The 22,021-nt window shown below is 49.2% G+C and overlaps 2 protein-coding genes across 5 annotated transcripts in view; one reads left to right on the plus strand and one right to left on the minus strand.

Annotated features, from left to right (window-relative positions):
* LOC143428725 (uncharacterized) overlaps positions 1 to 7,165 on the minus strand; it is a 214,662-nt gene extending 207,497 nt beyond the window's left edge. For all 3 annotated transcript variants that reach the window (XM_076903784.1, XM_076903785.1, XM_076903783.1), the window contains exon 1: positions 6,034 to 7,165. In XM_076903784.1, coding sequence (XP_076759899.1) covers positions 6,034 to 6,073 — 40 coding nt within the window. In that variant the 5' untranslated portion in view covers positions 6,074 to 7,165. The remainder of the gene's footprint in view (positions 1 to 6,033) is intronic.
* The window catches only part of LOC143429400 (uncharacterized), a 381,903-nt gene that overhangs the window by 250,724 nt on the left and 109,158 nt on the right, over positions 1 to 22,021 (plus strand). The window lies entirely within an intron of this gene.

Genomic DNA, 22,021 nt, shown 5'->3' on the forward strand with positions numbered 1-22,021 from the left:
ATGGGGTGGTCGCGCGAAAAGAAAAGGGAAGAGCCGAAAAAGAAGAAAAAAGAGAGGAAAAGAGGAGAAAAAAAGGAACGGGAGCGAAAGATGGCGAGGTTATCTTCGATCTCGTTCGATAAAGGTGGCCATCGTCGCGGGTACCTCGCGCTACCTACGCCGCCACACCATCACCTGTCTCGATCGTCGACAACTCTCTTTTCCTCGGGGGCCTCTCGCTGCACGGAGCCCTGTCTTCCGCCAGGATCGCTTGATCGAAGGGGCGGATCAATTTATGGGCGGATTGTTTGAAAACGATCTGCGCCACCGACATCGATACAGGCTTTTCGGTGCTCGTTTTTGCAAAGACACGTCCTTGTCGACCCGCGCAAGACCTCCGAATCGCTCAATAAAGAACCATCGCCGTTGATGTATCGATCAATTTCGCTACCAACGCTGCGGTTCCTCGTTCGTGTAACGTGTAATGAAATTTTCTAAAACATAGCCTCTATGCTTGTTACGTTTAATTTCTATTTGCTTTATCATTGCGTTCGCGTCACAATTGGTCAAGCGAGACGAAAGGAGTCGACCGCGCGATCGGATTCGGAATAACGTTTGAATGAGAAAAGAAATGCAAAGGGAGTCGCTTCTATAAAGAATGTTACAGTGTCAGGCAAGGACAACGTTCTACATAGTATTTTCATACTTGTTCCTCATCCAGAGCGGCCATAAATAAATCTAATCACATGGTCGGAAATAGAAAACACGTCGCTCCTCCACGCTATTAACGAACGAACTTACGCGTATTCGTTTTTACGAGGGCGCACAAATAAAAGGAGAACGGGGCGAGAAACGAGAGGAGCGAGCGGGAAAAATGAGAGAATTCCGTGTTTCCGCGGAGCGATCGAAAGACTGACGAATCTTAGAAAAGATTCGGGTGGTTCACGATTCGTTTCGGCCGCGTTCACGCGCTCGATGCATCACGTGTCTATTTTTGGTGGAAATCTATAAATACGCTGTGAATTTTCCTGTTTGATGATTATACTTCCCCGACGTGACATTCGTGTCCAAGAATACACCGTTGGTTGTCCTCAAGAATTTACCTCGCCTCGAACAAAGCTCCTATTTTTCTACAGCTCGAACCTTACGCTTCGTTCTCGTTATCGATGCTTTTCACTTGCAATAATAAAAAAAGAAAAGTTGATTTACGTACACGTTCATTACAAACATACTTATCGCATCGCTGGTGAATTTACGTGGGACGTGCAATCAAATTCCACTGATATATTAGAGCGAGCGACACGGCTGTACCGCACTTCCGCTTGTACGAGCACCGGGGTGAGATTAAAAGGTCCGCGCATACCGATTCCTTGAAAATAGAATCTCATAACCATTCCGAACGGTCGAGTTCCCCAAAAGAGAAGGAAATACGATTGCAGTTTCTCACAGCGGCAGCACCGAATTCCAAAGGTTAAATATCCCCTGACGGGCTTTACAATAGCGTCGTCCATAAATTAGCGGTCGCGGTCTACCTCGTCGAACGCAAACGCTTTGGGACCGTCTCCAATAATAAACCCAAGTATCAAACAGCGCGCTGGCGCTAGCGAAAGAATAAAAGCGCGCAAGCACGGAAAACGAGGGAACGAGAGGGATGAAGAGCCAAACGCGAGGAGGGGGCGAGGAACGCGCGAGCCCGCGCGTAACCGCGACGACGTAACGCGAGGTGGCCGCGTAAGAGGCGCGTAACAGTGCCGCGTCCACGCGCGCCGCTCTCCGCTCGAGCAAAAAGGAATTCGTAGGTGTAAGGGTGTCGCCGTTTGGAAACCAGCCAGCGAACGAAAACCAGGGGGAACGTACAAGCGAACGCTGCCCACGCATCGCGCATACCGTCCCGATAAATGATCGAACTGGATGTCCCTAGCCACCCCACCATCTAGTCAGGAGCAACCTCTGAAGGTTGAAGGTTGGACCCCTCGGCGATTAGGCTGGCGGTAAACTTGGCGAGAGATGGACCTCGAACGAGAAATACTGCACAGAAGCTATGATTGATCTATACATAGTTGGTGTTCGAAGGTTGCGTGGAAGGCAAAGACGAAGAGATTCGTTTCTGGGCGAGGCAGCGATCGTTTGGTTTACGTATCTGGGTTCCAAAGACTGGCTGAAAGCTGGATAAAATATTGATTCAAGCTGAAGACGATGGCTGTGCTGTTTGTTGAATGACAATCTGGATGAAGAATAGTGAAAGCCGGGTTGTTGTAGTCGACATTGTAGCGTGATATGTATCAGCGATAGTTGCTTCCATAAATATCCGATCGCGGAGTAACAGGTCTAAGGATTAAGGGGCTCAAATTGTAGTATACGAGCAATTGCTCTGGTTTTGTAACAGCAAAGCGTAAAGCGTATATAGTACAAGCTCCACGACTGGTTAGCCGCAACGTCGGTGTATCGCGTGACTAATGCAAATCCGAAATATTCCGCAGGAATTTAATCCAGTTTCTGACCGCGACTATCGCGAGCTCCGCTGATCCTCGATCGAACGAGCTCGGGAAGAATTTATCTAACGCCGGCTGCACCGCCGATAATTTTGGCCGTTCTAAATTCACCAATCGGGCAAGTCGGAATTTCGGAGGCTTCGAAAGGTCGAAAGCTCGCCGTCCATTGTCCGATTCGGCAGAGAATGTGCTTCATCGGACCAGTCAGGCTTAAATTTAGATTTTGTTTTCCATCGACAGCTGTTGGTAACGGGAGTTTACGAGCGCCGCTCGCGAATCTGCGAATCACTTCTCGATACCACCTTACCCGACGATCGAGGAGACAATAATTCCAGCCGTTCGCGGCCTTGCGTAACGCTCGCCGATCGAGCGATCATCGAGCGGACTATCCGCGATTCGGACGCGTAAAGCACCACGTTTCACGGCGAATAAATTAAAACTCCATCGTCGTAAATACGTATCACCGTTGCGTCTGATATTTAAAAGTCCCTTTAAATTATCTCGCCGCGAGGGCTATTCGCGCGCTGGAAACTCGTCGTTGTAAATCAAACAGCGGCCATGCCGGTTTTCCCTCCGTCGAAAAATCACCGCGACGAACTAATCCCGGTGGCGTTCCATCGTTTTCATCCAGCCGGGAACGAACTCTCCCCACGATGGCTCTCGATCAGCGTAATTAATGAGCGAACGGTGCGTAAATCAAAAAATTAGTGGGACCAGACGCATGGTCGAGGGTGCTGGACAATTTTAGACAGGAATTTATAGGTGGACGATGTCGCGTGATCGTCCAACCGTCCCACGCGATGTTACGATGAGTGGCCTAGGGAAATATCACAAAAATGTCGACGAGTTAGAGGAGCAGAAAAAGAAAAGAGGGAAAAAATATTGAAATAATTCGTAGCTTACGTAAGGAGAAAATAAAGATCGGTGTACCAGCGGAACGCGCGATATTTCAATGTCTCCCGGTAAACTTTCTTCTGCGCGGAACGAGCGTGTTCTCGTAATAAAAAAAAAGGAAAAAAGAGAGACGAGGAAAAAGATAGGTGGACATTTTCGAGAGTTCGCCACGATCGAAAGTCTGAAAAAAGATCTAACCTCCTGCTTCGCTGTACCCAATTTTTGCGTCCTTTTTCTAGGAGACTGTTAAAGAAATAAATAAAATGTTACGCGGAAATAGATTCCACGATACGGTGCCGCGTACAATTGAACCTTCGTAATGATATAACATCGATGCAACCCTTGCGAGTTCCAAACAAACAAGTATTCTTAAACGTTGATGCATCGACGTGGAATCCGGCGCGTACGGCGATTTTAATGCCGATTGTTCCGACGTTCGTGCTCGAATTCATGGAAATATTGTTACTACATGTCGATCACGCGAGTTACAACTCTGTAAACTTTTCGAGCTGGCGAAGTTCGTCGCGCTATAAAAGATCTCTGATTTAGAATCTGCGCACGGGCTGTGAAACAGAGTAGATTCCACGCGACGGTCAATTAACTCGTGACAGGGCGCTTGCTTCTACTGAAATGTCGGTGACCCTCGACACCAGGGTCACACCGCGCTGATTAATGATGAAAGTAATTAAAAGAGGCGGACGTTCGTTAACGACTTCACCCCTCGAAGGATGAAGGAACAAATCTCTTGTAATCATCGACCCGTCCCTGCACCATACATCACCGTCTCGCTGTCGCATGTACAGACAGTGCTCCGAGATTTTTCCAGTTGGACTCATTATCTCGAGTTAACCTCGTGAACAGACGTATGATTCGACTTTACGAATCGCGCAACAATATCAGCTATTTCTTCTGACTTTGAACGCGTCTCGCGAACCAGAACATTCCTCAATCCAAGGAAAATCAATTGAACATTTTACCAAATCGAACAAGACAGTGACTTCATTTCGCGATAATTGAGTTCGTCGAGGAGCCTTCCGTCGCCACGAATTCGTAGCCAGGGCCTTGGCATTTGCGAGGTAGTACCTCAGGCCTCGCAGCACCCTTCTATTATCCGCGCGAAACAGGGAAGACCTGCAGGCGTCCGTGAAAATGTGTTTACGAGACGTAGACCTAGCGCACGCCGCGCGGAAAAGAACGATAGAGTCTCGGCTCGCGTATTTATAAATTTTGTTTAAGAATTCCGAATGCAGACGGTGCCGAGTCTCGAGTTAACGGAAACGTAAAGCGCGAACGCGGTCGAGAGAGAGCGGTAGAGATATATATATATATATATTTTTTTTTTAATCGCGGCCATCTGGCCGAGAACGGCGCTTTGACGTTTCGAAAAACAAAAAGAGATTCGGCAGCGAAACGACCGGGGCGAAGCGAAATCGTTCGCGAGGGACGCAACGGGTCGGAGGGAGGGAATGTAGGCCAATAACCGAAGTGATCGTTACCATCCCCGAGACCGCTTCGCTGTTTGCATAGACGATCGATCGGGAAAGAAATTCAAATAAACCGGCGGGCACTAACACCTCTTGACACTGAGCTCGATTCCGCAAATATTTCCGGTGATGTTCGCTACATCGCGCTGAGGAACATCCTCACCCTCGCGTATCCGACTTGCACGCGTACAAACGATCGATTCGTGATTTGTCCGCTTCGCCAACCGCGATTCAAAGGTTCAGAATCGCGAATGACGCGAGGAAAAAATAAGTGAGATCGAGTTGAACCATGCGTTGGATAGAATGGTCGAAAACGCATTCTCGTTGGTGAACTACAGGCGAAAAACGCGCGCGGACGGAAAGAAGGCACGAATCCAGGTGGATAAGGGGCGCCTCTATTCGCAGATAAGAGGGTGAATAACCGAGGATAAAAATACTGGCGGCGCGAGAGACGAAAGAAAAGGGAGGGCAAGGGGTGAAGCGAGGGGGAACGTGAGTTGGACGTGGTTGCCATCCGATTGGAATGCGCTATGCGCGTTCGCCTTGGTCTGCCTCAAGCCTGGTCCAAGTGTCCGGCCACAGAGCCACGGCGTTCCTAATTAAATCTGACTTTTCGCCGGAAATTCGATTTTTCGCGCGGTTTTACCTGCCAGTCGTCTGGCTTCGTCTCGATTCTGAGAAAAGAGCAACTCATCGATATTCTTCCACCAAGTGTAGGAACTTCTCTTTTACGAGATTGGCTCACAATGTCCTACATGCTTCGCGAAAGAAGTACATTTCTAACATAAAAAAAATACTAGACCTATCAATAATAGAATCATTATTCCCTAAACTATAACAGAAAACTCCAAATCTCTCGACGGAAACGTTCATCTTCCGAAGAACCTTACTTCCTGAAAAGATCAACAGAAAAAGCTAACACCATGCAAAAAAGGAAAACAGGTTTATTAACAAGACACACGATCACGCACACGAGGCAAACATCAAAATGAGACGTCAAACGTCTCCAAACAGGAGCTGACGGATGGATCGGGATCGAGGTATTAACCAGAGTTGAAGCGTACGATCGAATATAGTAGGTTGCGTAAAAAAACACTTTATTAGTCCACGGTTAGTCGAGCGTTGAGGGGTTGAGCGTTCGAGTTAGAAACGGAGCAACTCGTCGCGGCCAAGTGGTGCCGTACCGTCACAGTGTTTACAGCGCTTCGCCCTCGGCTCAGGCATTCTGCGGTGACCTCGTGACCTCACCGATATTCCATCGTCGGTTTTCTGCACTATACACACGCACGCAGCCACGCACGTGCACACCACAGGGAGCTGCACGCGTGCGAACGACGAGGGAGCAGGTCGAACGAGATGCACGCGCTCGTATCAAGCACGCCCCCTTCTTCTTCGTCGTCTTCTTCTTCGTCTTCCTCTTCTTCTTCTTCTTCTTCTTCTTCTTCTTCTTCTTCTTCTTCTTCTTCTTCTTCTTCTTCCTCCTCCTCTTCTTCTTCTTCGTTGTCTTCCACTCGTTCAATCGGTCGGAGCAGAAGCCACCGTTTCGTCGACAGACGCATCGGCCTTCCTCCAAACTTTTGCTCGCGTCACTGGCCCGACATAACTTGACCAAGCGGTTGTCAAGCCACACACAGAGACGAGCGAAACGATCTTGACAAGCGCCCCCAGCAGATTACGCGAACTGGCCAGTCCGATCATTGGCGCGGTCCGGAGATCGTCGACGGTCCTAGATAACGTCTATCACTCGCCAACACCGCGAGCACCTTTATATCCGCCACTGACACGTTTATCTCGTGTCATTTCGCATCGCGCCCAAGTGTTCGCGGAGATCACAGTCGTTTAAGGAAACTGACCGATCCAGGGGATCCTACGATCCCAATAAAGTCTTTAGAAGATCTAGATCCTCCTTCTCGAATCAACACGGTAGATACTTGAAAATCTATTTCTTTCCAACAGTTCTTTCTTATTTAACTACCACTGGACAGTCACTTGACAGTTTTCATTTACAATTCTATACAGTTGCTAGTTGACGAAGTTCTATAGAATAGGAGTGTATTTCTGGTCCACGTTCTCTGAGCATTTATGTACAACGTCGAGGGGAAAGCTCGCTTCTCGACGACTTCTTTACAAGGAATGCAACATTGTCTCGCTGCAGGAATGGTACGTTCGACGAGACACGATCATTTCCAATCCTCTAAGATTCAACGTTCGGATCTAACCACTCATCTCGCCACACTATCCGACATGTCGTCCTCGCCGTCCCCGACATCTCATCATCTCATCGAAGAACCCCCTCGTCGACTCCGTCGAGATTACATCGCGCGCAACGAACAAACACGTTCCAAACAACGACCGTTCACATTCTGACTCCCGCAATCCCTTTCACTGCGTTGAAAATAGGTCCAATTCCTCCAGTACCCCTCACAGTTCCGTTGCAGTACCGTCACTCGGTTCGACTCCGCACTCTCTCGAACCCCTTCCTCACTCACCACCACCCCCGAATAACCCCTACTCGCGCGAGGCGAACCGCGAGGCTCACTCCAGAGGCACTGTCCTCGAAACGTAAACAGGACTCGCGCGAACCCGAGTTCGACGGTTCACTACGCGGCTCGCGACTCGTCGACGATCGAGGGAAGCTCGAAGCGAGTCGCGTCAGCAGCCTGGTGCTCGCACGTTCCTCGAGCACTCCTCCGAACGAGGTCGCGGGGTCGTCGTATCCAATCCGATCGCGGCGCTATTGCCGTCGCATCGAGAACCGTCGGGCGCCAGCGACGCTGGACGACGCGGCGTCGCGCGTCGATGGAAGATGAGCGACGTGGTTAAGAGAGAGAAAAGAGTGTGAGAGAGAGAGAGAGAAAGAGAGAGAGAGAGATGGAGAAAGAGAGAGAGAGATAGAGAGAGAGAGAGAGAGAGAGTGTGTGTGAAAAAAAAAATATAACGTTTAGGATCGTTCAACGATCGTTCGAGGACGTTGCGGGTGTGTTCACATCGCGAGGTGGAGGGCGTCTAGGTCGCCGTAGCGCCTCGCAGCCATGTCACACACGCACTGACGGACGCTCGACGCCGGGACGCCGTCTTCGGCCGGACTCGGTCCACCCTCTCGGGAAGCGTCGGGACGCCTGGCTACGGGCCAACCCGAGCAACGGATAACTCGCTGGAACGCCGCCTAGAGGCGCTCGCGACATACTGACTAATTCTCGAGCTTTTTCGGCTATCACAATCGCCTCGAACACGTCGAAAGGTCGAGCTTCTCTTTCTCGCGGACTTAATCGGAACTGGCCACAGCGCGCTGATTCACTCGCCGACCATCGGTGATTCTTATTTCTCGTCAACGACACCGGACCACGGACGATTCGCAATTTGAGGAAGCCAAATCTGCGAGGAAGTTAAGTAGCTAAAGCAGAGGTTGTTTCGTCACTTTAATGCTGCAACTTGCGTTGAAAGATTTTCAACAGACGAACTTGGAGTATCAGAGATTCAAGGTAAATGCAGCCTCTAATAGACTTATCCGAGGAACGTTCGTTTCTGACCTAGCGCGGAACAGCGTATACTAAAGTGAGGGTTTCTTTCTCTGTGTAACTCTGGAAGATTGCCAAATGGGCTGAGAAAAATGTCCAGCGATTTATCCAACAATTTGTACGGGTTAATAAGTCAGATCTCCCAGAAGGACACTCTACCCATAAAAAACAGATATATACAGTATAAATCAAGCAAAAAAGCCATAAACGAATACAAGACTATTTTATCTAAAAGCGGGTGTAATTCAAACTAGCGAAATCAATCGATACGCACCTGAAATCTCGTTAAACGAAACACACTTGAGGTAATGATCAACGCAAACTGCGCGAAACTCGGCTGAACGTCGTCGAAAGGATTACGCGAGAATGGTTCGTAAAGAAGTCAGCGAAATTAAGCGTAATCATTGACTTACAAATGACAATAAATCGAGTCTCGTGACAATAGCGTCTCCAGCCACGCGAAACATTCCGTGGCAAATCTCGATTCGCGACGATCTCGACGAATCGAGCGAGCCAAGGAGTTAGTAAGCTGGATGGACCGCGAGGATCGAGAAGGTGACCACGATGGATGATAAGTGACGCCGAGTGGGCGTACTTCTTCGTTTATCTGTGCGCTTGATGACGTCACAAACGGTATAAAGGGGACTCTAAAAGCGAACAGATGGCCTTTATAGTTGACCATAGCGGTCGTGGCTCGGTAGCCCGCGGAATCGCGGAAAATAGACGCGCCATTGCTGGTGGACCTGTCGCGGACCGACCTGCTGCTGTCCAGTGTTCGAGAGCGTTACGTACATGGCCCTATGATATATAGTTACTCCGTTATAGACGAAATGGAATTGCGTAACTGGTTCTAAAAAAAAGATACGTTTTTAGAACGGGCTCGGTTGTGCGACGCGGTGAAAATGGAAACGTCATTCGTGGATAAGAAGGGGGAAGATTTACGAGGAGCAGGTCGGATTTGTTTAAACTGTGTACTCGTGCGAAGCGTATCTGCTATCGCGAGGAGGAACCGTCGGCGCTGTTCGATTTCGGATTAATTCCAAGTTCGATACAAGTTTTGTCGGGCGCACGCATAGACAAGATTTACGAGAGTGGCTCGGGGGTTAAGTTTGGATGCACTTACGAGATAGGTGTAGCCGCTGTTACGAGGAACGTTCGTAAATGCTGATCGCTTAACTTACATAATAACTTCTGGCCCGGATGGAAGCTTAGAACGAGCTTCTTTTTTGTTTACACGAACGCGTTCGAACCTAATACAATCGAATTTATGGAAGATTAAAGAGCAGCGCGCGCGAACGAAAAACGCGTTCCACGGGGGCAACGCCAGCGCTCGAGCTGCTGCGCGAGCAGCGTATGAAAACGAGACGAAAATTTACACCGGTGCTTAAGGAAACTTCAAAGTTTCGTATTAAAGGGAAGGGAGAACGAGGAGATGGGTAACGGGGAGGAAGAAATGATCGCGTCAACCCGTTAACCGGGAACGAGCTCGAGAGCGGGCATCGCTGCTAAAGGTTTCGTATTTATACCCGGCACCGCGGTCGGTCGCGATCGCAAATTACGCGCGAGCAGCTCGCGTCAGCGCGAAAAGGCGCGGTTAAGTGCGATCGTTAAAATGGGGAGTGTATCTGCGAGCGAGTTTTTATCCAGTCGTTATTGCTCGCGAGCGGCAGCCAGTTTAAATGAATAGGGTGCCCCCTCGCGCGAGCCGATGGGAGGCGTACCGGCCGCGTCGTTTTATCGCGCGAGCAACGAATAAAACGGGCGAGCGTAAGCCGCGTGGTTCGCGCGCGTACCACCGGGGCCAGATGAAAAAACGAGCCACCGATGAGAAGGCAACGAAAGCACGTTTTATTCACGGGTCCTGGGTGGTTGCCCGTGCAAGAACGTACCTTACAAGTTAATAAATCCCCGAGGTTTTCCTCGCGACCGTGCCGAGAGTCGCGTCCGCTCCTGAAACAATCCACTCGTCCCGCGGTTTCACAACCACCGGGAGGCTTCTCCCGCGACGCGCCACGCCGATTTCGTGTCACATCGAAAGATATCTCGTGCCGTTTCGAGCCTGCTCTTCGAACATCGTGAGAGAAGGCTGCGTTTAAACGTTTACCAAAGCGAAAGGGTGAGACACTGGTCGCGTGATCAAATCGATGAACGGCGAGCGGATAGTTTGGTCGATTAGTCAAGAGAAATTGATAACACTCGAGACGACTCTCGCGTCGAGACGAAGAACGAAGAGATGTTTCTTAAAAAGTGGGAGCCACTGTGCGACCAGCAGTAGAATTAACAAGCGACGCATTTAATCATTGCTGGATGGAGTAATCGGTCGAAGTAAAGCGTTTTCCTAAGTGTTTCCCGTGAAACGTACTAAATATACGACCGATGAGTTGTCGAGGGTTAATATCGGAGGCCAAGTGGAACGGCCGCCATTACGATGCGACACAATAGCCGAAACGGTCTCGCCGGCGCGTTTCGATCGGATCGAATCGCGTTCTCAATCCTGGCAAGGACAAAAGTCACGTCGAAACGGGCTTCGTAAGGCAAGCAACGCGAGAAGCATTGCTTAACGACCAGCTACCGAACGACCTAGAACGGCCTTCGCCGGCTACAACTACGCAATGGCTGACCAACCGCGACGTAGAAGGCGTATACTACTTAAAACGATGCCAATCCGCCTGCTATATTTTTTATTACTCACCGCCGGGTAGTATGAGAAAAACACGCGTACCAGAAAAGATTTACCGGTCTTCTCCGGATGACAACGCGGAGAACTGCGAGGCTCTTTCAGAGATGACTCTGCAACTGCACTCGGAGACCTGTTCTCAACTATTAGCGTCGCGAGAGCCGTTCTGTCCACTGAAAGTCTGCAAATTTACCGTTTCTATTACTGCACTTGTAAACTTACAACGGTCCGTCTTATTGCACACGCGGACCTTCGTGTCGTGGGATTTTTAAAAACCGCAGGAGACAAGATCGATCGGAAACTTTTTTCCAGATCGCTCGAGCTCGAGCGATACCATTCTCGGGAACGGTGGTGTAAAAAGTTCGCGTCTCGCCGTGAGGAGCGAACAACGTCGTTACAACGCCGCTGCGAGGAAGGACCGATGTAAATATGTAATAAATTTCGTCGGAAAGCGGTTCGGAGCCGAAAGAGCGCGCGTTTCGAGGCATAAATCGTCCCGGCGCGGTACAATGCGAACAGCGCCTCGATTAATGTTTAACAAGGGTGTCGGAGACTCGTACGCGCGCTTCTCTCCTCTGCGCCGTGCTACGGGATGCAAAGTCGGGCGCAACGACGAGAGGACCTTAACCTAATTAAGGAAGACAAGAGCAGCGTAAATCACGCGGCCAGGAGAAAGTGATGACGAGAGATAAAGGCGCGAGGAGAGCCACCCGGTTCTTTCCTTCTCGTTTAATTCGCCTCGCCTCGCCTCGCCTTGTCTCCCTTTTTTCACGAGCGGATGGGACTTGGAGCTTCAGGGAGAGGCAAGGTCCGGTCCTCGAGCGGAATGGAATCCTAATTAAACTCGCTGAAACTCGGCATTACTCGAGTCTCCCTTTTCGTTTCTGTAGTTCGCGTGGTGTTCGCGTCTCATTCGAGGAGAGCGTGAGTTGCATTTTCGCCGCAACTTCGATTAGCACCGATATCGAGCGCAAGTGGGTCATAGTAATTGTTAAACCTACGTGCCCTCGCCTCTCTGTTAACTGCATAAATCTGCGCGTGGAAATGCACGTGCGCGTCGGGGCGGGTACACACCTGGGCGTGCACGCGACGAGAATAGGCGTGCGTGGTCCAGAATGGACGGGGAATTTGCAATTACTCGGAGCTATCGTGCCTGTTCAGAGGCCGTGTGGTCGTTTAGCGTTCGTAATTTTCTATGCACGCGCTGTTTCGGTGGACGCGTGGAATCATTGTGTCGTTGCACGTTCAATAAAGGCAAATCTCATTCACCCCGTGTCATTGTTGATTCGTAGCACTCGTAGCTGTGTCGGACAAGCGATTTAATACGAAAGTAGACACGCTACATTCTTGTCGATCTATTTCAATTTTTTATTTTTCAGAAGAGAAACTGCAGACAATTTAGATAAGCTTAAATAGCATTGTGGATAAGCTTGTGGGCAGCCTACAGGGGATGCTTGAGGGATGATTCGATGCATCGTCCGCCATATTAGCTATCCTCGGGTTAAACTTGAGCCATTGCTGGCCATTTGGTCCCGTTGTTTGTGTTTCTTCAGTTAGCGTTACACGTGGTTCGGTTAGCTTTACGTTTCAGGAGTAAATTCTGTTACGTATTTATTTTTAAAAGCCAGAACCTCGTAAGAATCGTTTTCGAAAATCGTAACGCGCAGCGGAGAATTTCTCGGAGTAATACGGCCTCGCGAGTCGAGTGTCGTCTCTGTTATCCTCTTCGTCCGGCGAAAAAACTCAGCGCCGGACAAATCGACGCGAGCGACGAATTATACATCCATCTTTTCGCGCGGGTTACAAATCCCGCGGTGGGCATCGCGGGGAGCAGGATGAAATACGCGGTGGTGCTGCATGGGCGCACGCGCGCTCGACTGTGCGCCCGCCTTTACGCGCCGCGACAGCCGAAATGTTTTTCTTGGGCGCGTGGACGACATTCGAAGCGGGCTGGAAGCGCCTGGGCAAAGAAAAAGAGACAGAGACGAGGGGGAGCCGTAACAAAGTAAGACAGCTCCGCGGATATCGGCGCGGCACGAGCGGGAAAGCGCGACGAACGCGGACGAAAATACAACGAAATCGGTCGCCGAGGCCGCAGGAAACGGTGAATCAAAGAGACAGCCGTTTTCGGGGGATGTTTTTCTAACGGCTTCATCTCATCCCTTGCCGCGCTCCCACGAACACGGCCGCTGGAAAGCGAGCCGTTCTTATCTAATAAATTATCGCATCCGCGGCGTCGCCGAGTGTCTCGTTAACAGTTTTTCCTTGTTTTTGCTGCGGCACCCAGAGTCGCCAGAAAATGTCTCTGTCGCTGGGCTCTCGGGACGAGACGGCGACCGAGGAAAAAGTCGCGAGGATATTTATAAGAATGCAAATTTTAGACGTGCCCTCCGCGGTTGCGAGTTATCCGAAAAAAAATTCCAATCGCCAAACTTTTGGACCGAACGATTCGAAGAGACAGGGACCTACGGGCGAATTCTTCGTACGTGAGTTTCGGAAGCGCCGCAAAAGGGCGTGAGAAAGGAGGCTGTGAGAAAAAAGTGGCGCGAGATCGCGCAATGTCCCAATTGGCGACTAGGTAATATTATAATTCCACTTCACATAATTACGAGGAACGTCAGTCAATCGGAGTAAAATACCCGTTCGTCCATTAATAACGTCTCAATGGCTGTCGATCGGACGGACGCGATGTGCTCGTCGAACGAGTCGAAGAAAGTGAATATCACGACTCGAATAATAACACGCAGTGACGTGTTCGATACGAAATATCTGGAAATATAAACGTCTGTTCCCGTCGTACTTTCAATCGAATTTGTAGCTGCCAAACTTCGATTTTTCTTCGTTCATTGTCATCTCTTGTGCGCGTCGGACATCGACGAGTTACGACACGAAAGCGATTTCAGTCGTGTCCCTCTTTCTGCTATCTTCTGCTAATCCTTTATTTCTCCTACATCTTCGCCCTTCCCCTTTCAGTCGCCCCTTACACAGTACACGAATATCGTACGAGTATGTTATTAAAATTAAAAACGTGAATCGATTAACTTACAAGAATTTTCAAATGGCTACTCGACCCATTTATCTTTGGATACGTCAGCAAAATAGCATCCTCTAAATCATCTGAAACGTTCGTAAAAGCCACCGATTAAGATACCATAAATCCTAGTCACTTACTTTAAAGACCTCTCTAAAAAGAGCAGGAAGATTCTATCCTACCAGCGTTAATTAGTTGAGATACACCAGAACCACTTGATTTTTCTAGAATGGTATAATCTTAACTTTCCTTAATAACGTTCAGAGGCGGGATAGTGTTAACAGCCACCAGCGGATTGACTTGTAACGAGTGGGTCGGGTAGCACGTCGAAAATAAAGCGACACGGGGACGCGCCACCGTGGTAATAATGCTGAGATGAATTTCTCGCGAGCCGCCCTCGCGATAACCCCCGTGTCGTTACGTTTCTTCCTCTTTCACGCAATTCAAATTTCCTACAGGAACAGGGTCAGACATCAGGGCAAGAATCGTTGCACTATTTATCAAAATCGAAGAGAACTTCAGCTACGAAGAGTTGACGAGAGAACCGAGGGGAGGGAACAAAGCCAAACGAGGCTTGAAGCGGTAAATAAATAAAAAACGGCCGTATTAATAGCACGGGAGGAGTAAAAAATCCCGACAATTCCAAGGAGGCGCAAAAAGAACAGAGCAGCGGGATACCGAATCGGTATGATCGGGACGTGCACGGAGTTAGGCTTCCAAGAATAAAATCCGATCGCGAGCAAAAGAACGAGGAGGCGAAGGGCCTGGCTTCCGCGACCACCCGGTGCAGCGACAGCCAGTCGCGCGATACGCTCCAATTTTCCGCGGGCGCATCGTTCGCGGGGACACGCTGCCGTGGATTTACGATCGCCGCCCGATTTAGAGACCACCGCCGGCCACAAAACTAATTGCGGCAAAACGATCCGTCCGCGGGCAGCCAACTGCGCCCGAGTGAATTAAAAATGATAGCGGCAATAATAAAAAAAAAAAAAAAACAAAATAAGGAGGACGCGCTGCGAGTGCGCGAACGCGGGGCGGACGTGACTGTCCGGGGTGGATCTTTACGCAACGAGGGACGCTGGAAAGCGACGGGGACGTGGTTGATGGTGTCTTTGAACGGAAAGTGTGCCTCCCGTTGATCTTCGACGCTGGCAAGTCGATAAATATCCTTGGAGATTTATTAATCGAAAGCATCATTTTTCACTTCGAACTCGATTCGAACATTTTCCACGCGACGATTCCCATGGAAGCGAACGGATCAATTTTGAACATAGAAAATAACGGGGAACGATATTAACTACAATTATCTCCTGGGGATGTTAACTAAGATCCGTTTATACTATCAATTATTCCTCTTCGAGACGCGGAGTTCTGTTCGGATCACCCTCGGGCATAAAAACGAGCGTATATTTTCTTTAATTGGCCAACACGAATTCGCGACTCGGCGATACGGACAACGCGACTTATTACACACGTCCATTCATACGCTCATTATAAAAACCGTCTCTCCGATTTCCAAGCAGCGAGCGATTACTTTAAAAATATCTTGTAACCGAAGCATAACGATTTCCTTACCGCAACACCGGCCGCGGCGCACCTCCGTCCCATTTTTCATTCCGGCCTCCAAGGGGATGACGCATCGCGGGACACGAAGCCGCGTATATTTAAGAAGCCAACACGCCGTTCGATGATCGTTTCCAGCGTATTAACCGCTAATGTACTCGTACTCGGCTGTCCCCGCAGCCAGTCGAAGGGATTCGTTGCTTAAATGCCGCGGTGGACCGCGTTAAAAATTGGTCAATTAAGCGGCCGCGCGCGGACAAATGTCGAGCCATTACAAAAGTGCGAGCCCCTTGTACACCGGCGGGCAAAAGTCGCACGGATGACACGTCGCGGTTACTCGCGTATCCTTCTTAAAATATAGCACCACTTTGTCCACCGGGGTAACCGTCTGTCTCCCGTAATAACCGTCGCTGTTTAAACGATGTTCCTCGTCGGTGAAAAGAAACTTCGTCGCGAGGGGGAACTACGATCGAGGAATTTCAACCCCCGGTTTCATCGCCATTTTTCACGGCTCTGCCCTCGCGGCCGCCAGGTTGGCGTCTACGCTCTAACGTTCAAGTCAGAATCGCTACATATTTTGTCGATCTTTAAAATACATTTCAAAGAGGGAAAAAAAGTCTTTTCTCAATCCGTGACTGGAATCGAGAGCGGATTAAAGTCGGATGACGCGTGGCACCGGCTGACGGGGAGATTAAGTAATTTTCGCGCGGCCACGCGACGTGGCTCGGTCGCCGTGCCATCGGCTCGTAAATAATTGGTCCGTGTCGTAAAAAATAATCCTGAATTGCGTCATTACAAATGACCGATCCGGGTTGTGCATTACCAGAAGCGGCGTTTTACGTCACGATCGCGTGGATTTAAAAGCCACAACGGCGAGCCTGCTCGCAAATTAATTCGATCGAGCACGAACGAGCCCGGAGTCGACGTGCCACGACGAGAGAGAGCCGGCGGAGAAAAATCGCGAGGGGTGATCCGCGATAGAGGAAACGGCGGATGAGGATGTTTCATTGAAACTCGACGAATCCGAGGGGAATAAGAAGACGAAGATGAGAGGCGAGAGAGTGAGAAGGACCAGGAGCGGGTGGATGCATTCAGGTTATTTCGGGAGCGACCCAGATATCCGCCAGCGTGTTTTCTTGGACCGTGCTTTAAACTGTTTCGGATAATTAACGAATTGAATCGCAATCGCGCGTGTCAACCGCCACATTGTCCTCGATCCTCTGCACAAAAACTTCTTTCACCTCCGATTTACTGACCGCGACAGACTCTACATACGTGATAAAGTCCCTCGACGAACAGTCTACGAGCGCACGGAATGAAATGACCTATAAATCAGTGACGCGCCAGCGAACTTCTCAGACGAGCCACCCTCTGGCACGCGCGCCATAGGTTCGCCATGCAGGGTTCAGGTGAACGACAGACGTCATTATGAGAAACCATTCCGCCTAGCGATAACCAAACCGTTGTATCCTCGCAATGCAACACGTATTATTATTTCACTATTACAACGGGAAACGTTCCTATCTGCAATCTATATTGGCACAGAATGATCTAACCCAACGTTACACCGTACAATCTAGACGTCTAATAAACTGTATCGTATAACTTAGTTGCAAACTCTACGAAACTTGCGTAACACCGAAACTGGCTAACGACGTATTCCTCGTTAAACGACGCACGGCTGTAGCTACACCGCGTTTATTATCGTAGTAGAGCGAGGTGTATCAAGCCCCGTGAGATTCGAGAGACGGCAAGACTGTACTACGGTACGTGCTACAATGTTACTAAGTTAAGAGACTTTCTCCTGCCACGGACCAATTAACCCAAAATCGTGCCGACAAGGACGCGTACGAGCGAGCCTGGCGAGGACGCGAAATAAATTTCAATTACGCGCGAGTTAAGGAACAATAAGCGTACAGTCGAGAGATAACGGAGGCCCAGCGCCTAACGGCGCGATAAATATCCGGTGGACGTTCCTTCTCCAGTAGCGCGATCGAGCGGATTCCGTTGGCGCTTATCTGGCGAGATTTCTCAACGAGGCCACTCGCAGGGGTGGGACGCTCGATGCATCGAAAGCAACAAGCAGTGCTGACCGCTGCAAGCCACACGGGGTGGTACTTAAATGTCGCGGCAGGGGCGATAAATTCGTCGCTTGTAAACGACACACGTACGGTGTCGCGCGAGCGCGGGGTCCAGCTGTTTTTAATATCTGCCCGGGGAATCGAGCGGCGTTAAGTGTTTAGCGTGGCCAAGGGGGAATGCGAAGAACGGTTCGACGAACCCTTTCGATGATCGAAAACTGTAATAATAACGACGGCGTACCGAGAAACCGTCCGGTTTGATAAGGGCTGCGAGGTGGCAGAGATCGTTGGTAGGTTTAAAAGGTTCATCGTACAATGGAAAAAAAATAAAACCCAGGGGTTAAAACTGATTGAGACTTATGAGAAGAACAAGAGCTTTCCTATACTTTTAGTAAAATAAAACACGACAAAACTTGTTCTGTGTGATAACATTTTCTTTTTAAGTGCTTGAATGATATTTGCCAATTCATTTTATATACGTTTTAAAGTTCACTATCACTTATATCTGAGACAGAATCAACTCCAAGTTTTTTTTTGCATTGCAGGCTGAAGTCGAGGTTTTTTTAAAAGTTTCAACGCCTTGGGCAGAAATGCAGAGTTTTTGTTTCGTGAAAGTTTTCTTAATGAAGAAATTAAGGGAATGAGATCAAAAACCTATTCGAAAGATCCATATTCGTAGTAACTCTAAAAAAGTTTGGAGATAAGGCATTCCATCAAGCAATCTACTTCATCAGCATTTGGAGTATCAGTGTAGGTCAATTATTAGAACCAAATGGTTAACATTCCAGCAAATACTAGTTTCACGTCTGTTCAATAAATATGCAAAATAAGAACGTTATTTAAGAGTGCTGTTTCTTTTTACATAAATGGCCAATTTTAACAAGATTTAATCTTCTACGCGCAGATGCAAGAAGTTTGACGTGTTCGCAAGATATTCATTCGAATACTTCTACCCGAGTTCTGGAGACGTAATACGTGCGGTTGCGTGTGCAATGCTCCGACACCTTCATAAGCCAATAACCGCGGACACTGATACCGATAGACAGAAATATTTCAACGAGTTCAGTGGTGCGCGAGACAGTGACGAAAACGGCGTGTCTCAAAGGCTGTCGATGATTAAAACACGCGATGCAAATGCACGCGGCTTTTTAAGCGCTGTTTCCGCGCAGTCCCGGGCACCGTTGCTTATTTTTGTCTTTAATTGGTATCGCGCTGCGCGGTTCGTTTAACGCTTGTTGACCAGTTGATCGATGTATCGTAAACGTTTATTTATAGCGGCCTGTCGCCGGTTATGACACGAACGTTCGCGACTAGTTTCCAATCGATGATCGGACTTCTCGAGCGGGAGTGTGCGCCAGCGAAATTGAACTGCGAGTCGTACTCCCATTTAGTTCTGAATACCTCAGTTCGGAACTTCGATCAATCTCGACGGTAAATGCCACAGCGAATAATCGACACGCATTGCAACGGTCGATTCGCGACCAAACACCCACGGAGTTCCACTTATTTTCGAGTAATCGTTACATCACCGATTACCCTCGACGCGTTGTAACTTCTCGCTATTATGGGTGCACGGAACAGCAACGAACAGAGCGTACGAGCAGGCTCCATCGATCCACGTCAGAGGAAGGACAGCCGTCGCTGCGACCTTTCTTACCGCGGTAACAAAGCGAACGATATAATCGAGGCGAGGAGCCGAAGGCTCGTTACGATAAGCTCGACACGCGGCCCGCGAGGATGTCGAGCAAATCTTTCGGCCAGGATCGTAAAACACTTTCTTCCTGGCCGAATATTGGCGGGGTACTCGCGAGTAGGTCAGACGTAATCGCAAAAGGGAAAAGGTTGCAAGGTGAGGCTGGTCGCGCGCGAAATCTCGCGCCGGCCAGCGCAGCACCTCGTCACCCTGGTATTCGTATGGCGGGCGTACACGCGTGGGTGGCGCGCGGCTGAGTCAGCCGCTTCAGAAATACGCGTTCGCCTTACCCGCGTGCACGAGAAACGCGAACGTCACCGAAGCGCGTGCTGTCTCCGATCCGCGGCCACGATTTTTCGTTCCTCAGAACTGTGTCGTCATCGATTCACGAGCGACGCGGCCATCTCGTTCGGGAATAAACAACCGCGGCTCTCTTGTCCTCTTGTCGCTTCGCTCGAGACACGAGAGGGCGGGGGTATGGAAAAGCTGCCGCTATCGTAATTTTAGGCGTTCCCGTTGTGCAACGTTTACAACTCGGTTGCGAATAAACTAACTTGGTCTTTAAATATGTCTGCGAGCGGCGGGGAACGTAATGTGGTACGTTTAATGTCCGTCGCGTACGATGGTGACTAATTACTAATTACGTAATGGGCGTGAATGTTACGCTTGCGATCGGAGTTTTCGGGCGCGAGTGATCATTTCTCGCGCGACACGTCGGATTACAGATACACGGTAAATGGGACCTGTTTGTCGTTGAAGTATGTTATCGATCGTGCACTCGTTGCACTTTCCACGTGCAGCCCGCTTAAAAAGGGAATATCGAGGTCGATGCAAAGGTCCCATGGAAAAAATCATTTCCTCCTCTTCTTATCTCTACCATGGACGATTGCTAAAAGTGTTTATAATTAAACAACTTGTTCGTAAGAGAACCAAGTCCCTTAATGCCGAAGAAATCTAATAAATAGTAATTATATCGTAGCGCATAATTAAATGCGAAGATACGGTACATAGACAGGCTTGCAGTTTCTCGATAAAACCGACGTGCCAATTTAAGAGTCTCAATATAAACAGGTTTCCAATACTCGTAGTTATTATGTTCAAATTAATTAATGCTAAAAGATTTGCTATCGTGTATCCAATTCTCCACATCTCGTGCCTCCATCTTAAATCTCTGTAACCTCGCGTGACTCGAAAATCACCTACCCTCGTATCTAGATTTTTAAACATATTTTATTTACTTGCCACTTACCGCGCTCTCTCGTATTTCATCGACAATACCGTGTACAGCTACCAAAATTTTAATCTCTTTCTCTCTCTCTCTCTCCCTCTCCCGTCAAACGAAAGTCCGTTAATATTTATTATCGTTATTTAATTCGAGGTAGCGGACGGAAATCGCGACGACGTTGCCCATTAACCGTGGCTCTCTCATCTGCGCGGGTCGTTTAAATAATTCACGCGATAGCGTAACGGCGGGGCGCGAAAGTTGTACAACTGCCGCGCGCCGGTAATCGATGTCTAAACCCCATGGAACCGCTATATTTCCACGGGGGCCGCAATCTCTTCGCGGCGATTTATCGCCGGTGCCTCATCGAGAGCAGATTGCGCGAGATAATCCGCGCGAGCGTGCCGATGAGTCACCTTTAAGTGGCAACCTGCGACGTCCAATTACCCGTGAGGTCGCGCCGTTCAACCCCGTGCGCCCCATAAACCGGGGGCCGCATTAATTCGCGGACCCATTGTGTCAAGCACCCGATCGTCGTGCCGCGGCCAACGCGGAGGGAACGGAAACAAATTCAAGCGTCGAACGGGCCCGCACAATGCCCTGGCCAGAACACCTTATTACGGTGCACGCGACAATTCCACGGTTAAATTAGCATCTCCACGCAGTGTTTGCCAATCCACGCTGCGACGCATGGTGAATCATGCCATCGAAGATACGCGAGATAATCGGTCTTTAAATTAATAACGACTACTATTACGTTCTATCCGACTCCGCCTTTCAACAGCCCTCTTTATTACCGTTCCATCCAAGCGATTGTAACGCGGGTATGACTCAACGAGGAGAGAATTCGCGTGAAAAAATAAGGTAGACGCGCGTAAGTTTCATCTCGATGTAAATCGAGTACACGTTGCATCGGTAATTGTACTTCTCGTATTGAATAACGAAGAGTGACCAACGAAATAAAATATCTTTTCACCAGAAAATGTATCCGTAGGATTTACTTGTTGCGGCGAACAACTGATATTGTAATAATAATGAAAGGTACCCAGGTCGAACACTTTGGAGTAATTAAATAAACGGAGGTCCTCGGTCGACGATTTCATAACGATGAGTTAGAAGACACCGCGTGACAGCGAGAAGAACACGGAAATAAAAGCGCGAAGGCGACAGGGTGCCTCTGGAGTTTTCGTTGCCGAACATCGGAATGTCGCGGGTAGAATCTGTCAAGGCGGAAGAGAAATGGGTAGGAGATGGTGCAAAGCGTGTCGGCGGCCACCATGAAATGTAGCACGGATGCGACTTCACCTTGGTCGACGAACAACACGCAAAATTAGAACTCCATCGTCTATCGAAATTTATAATCCAAGCGGGTACGTTGTTTCCAGGA

The sequence above is a fragment of the Xylocopa sonorina genome, chromosome 11 (genome assembly GCF_050948175.1).
Source record: "Xylocopa sonorina isolate GNS202 chromosome 11, iyXylSono1_principal, whole genome shotgun sequence".
Lineage (NCBI taxonomy): Eukaryota > Metazoa > Arthropoda > Insecta > Hymenoptera > Apidae > Xylocopa > Xylocopa sonorina.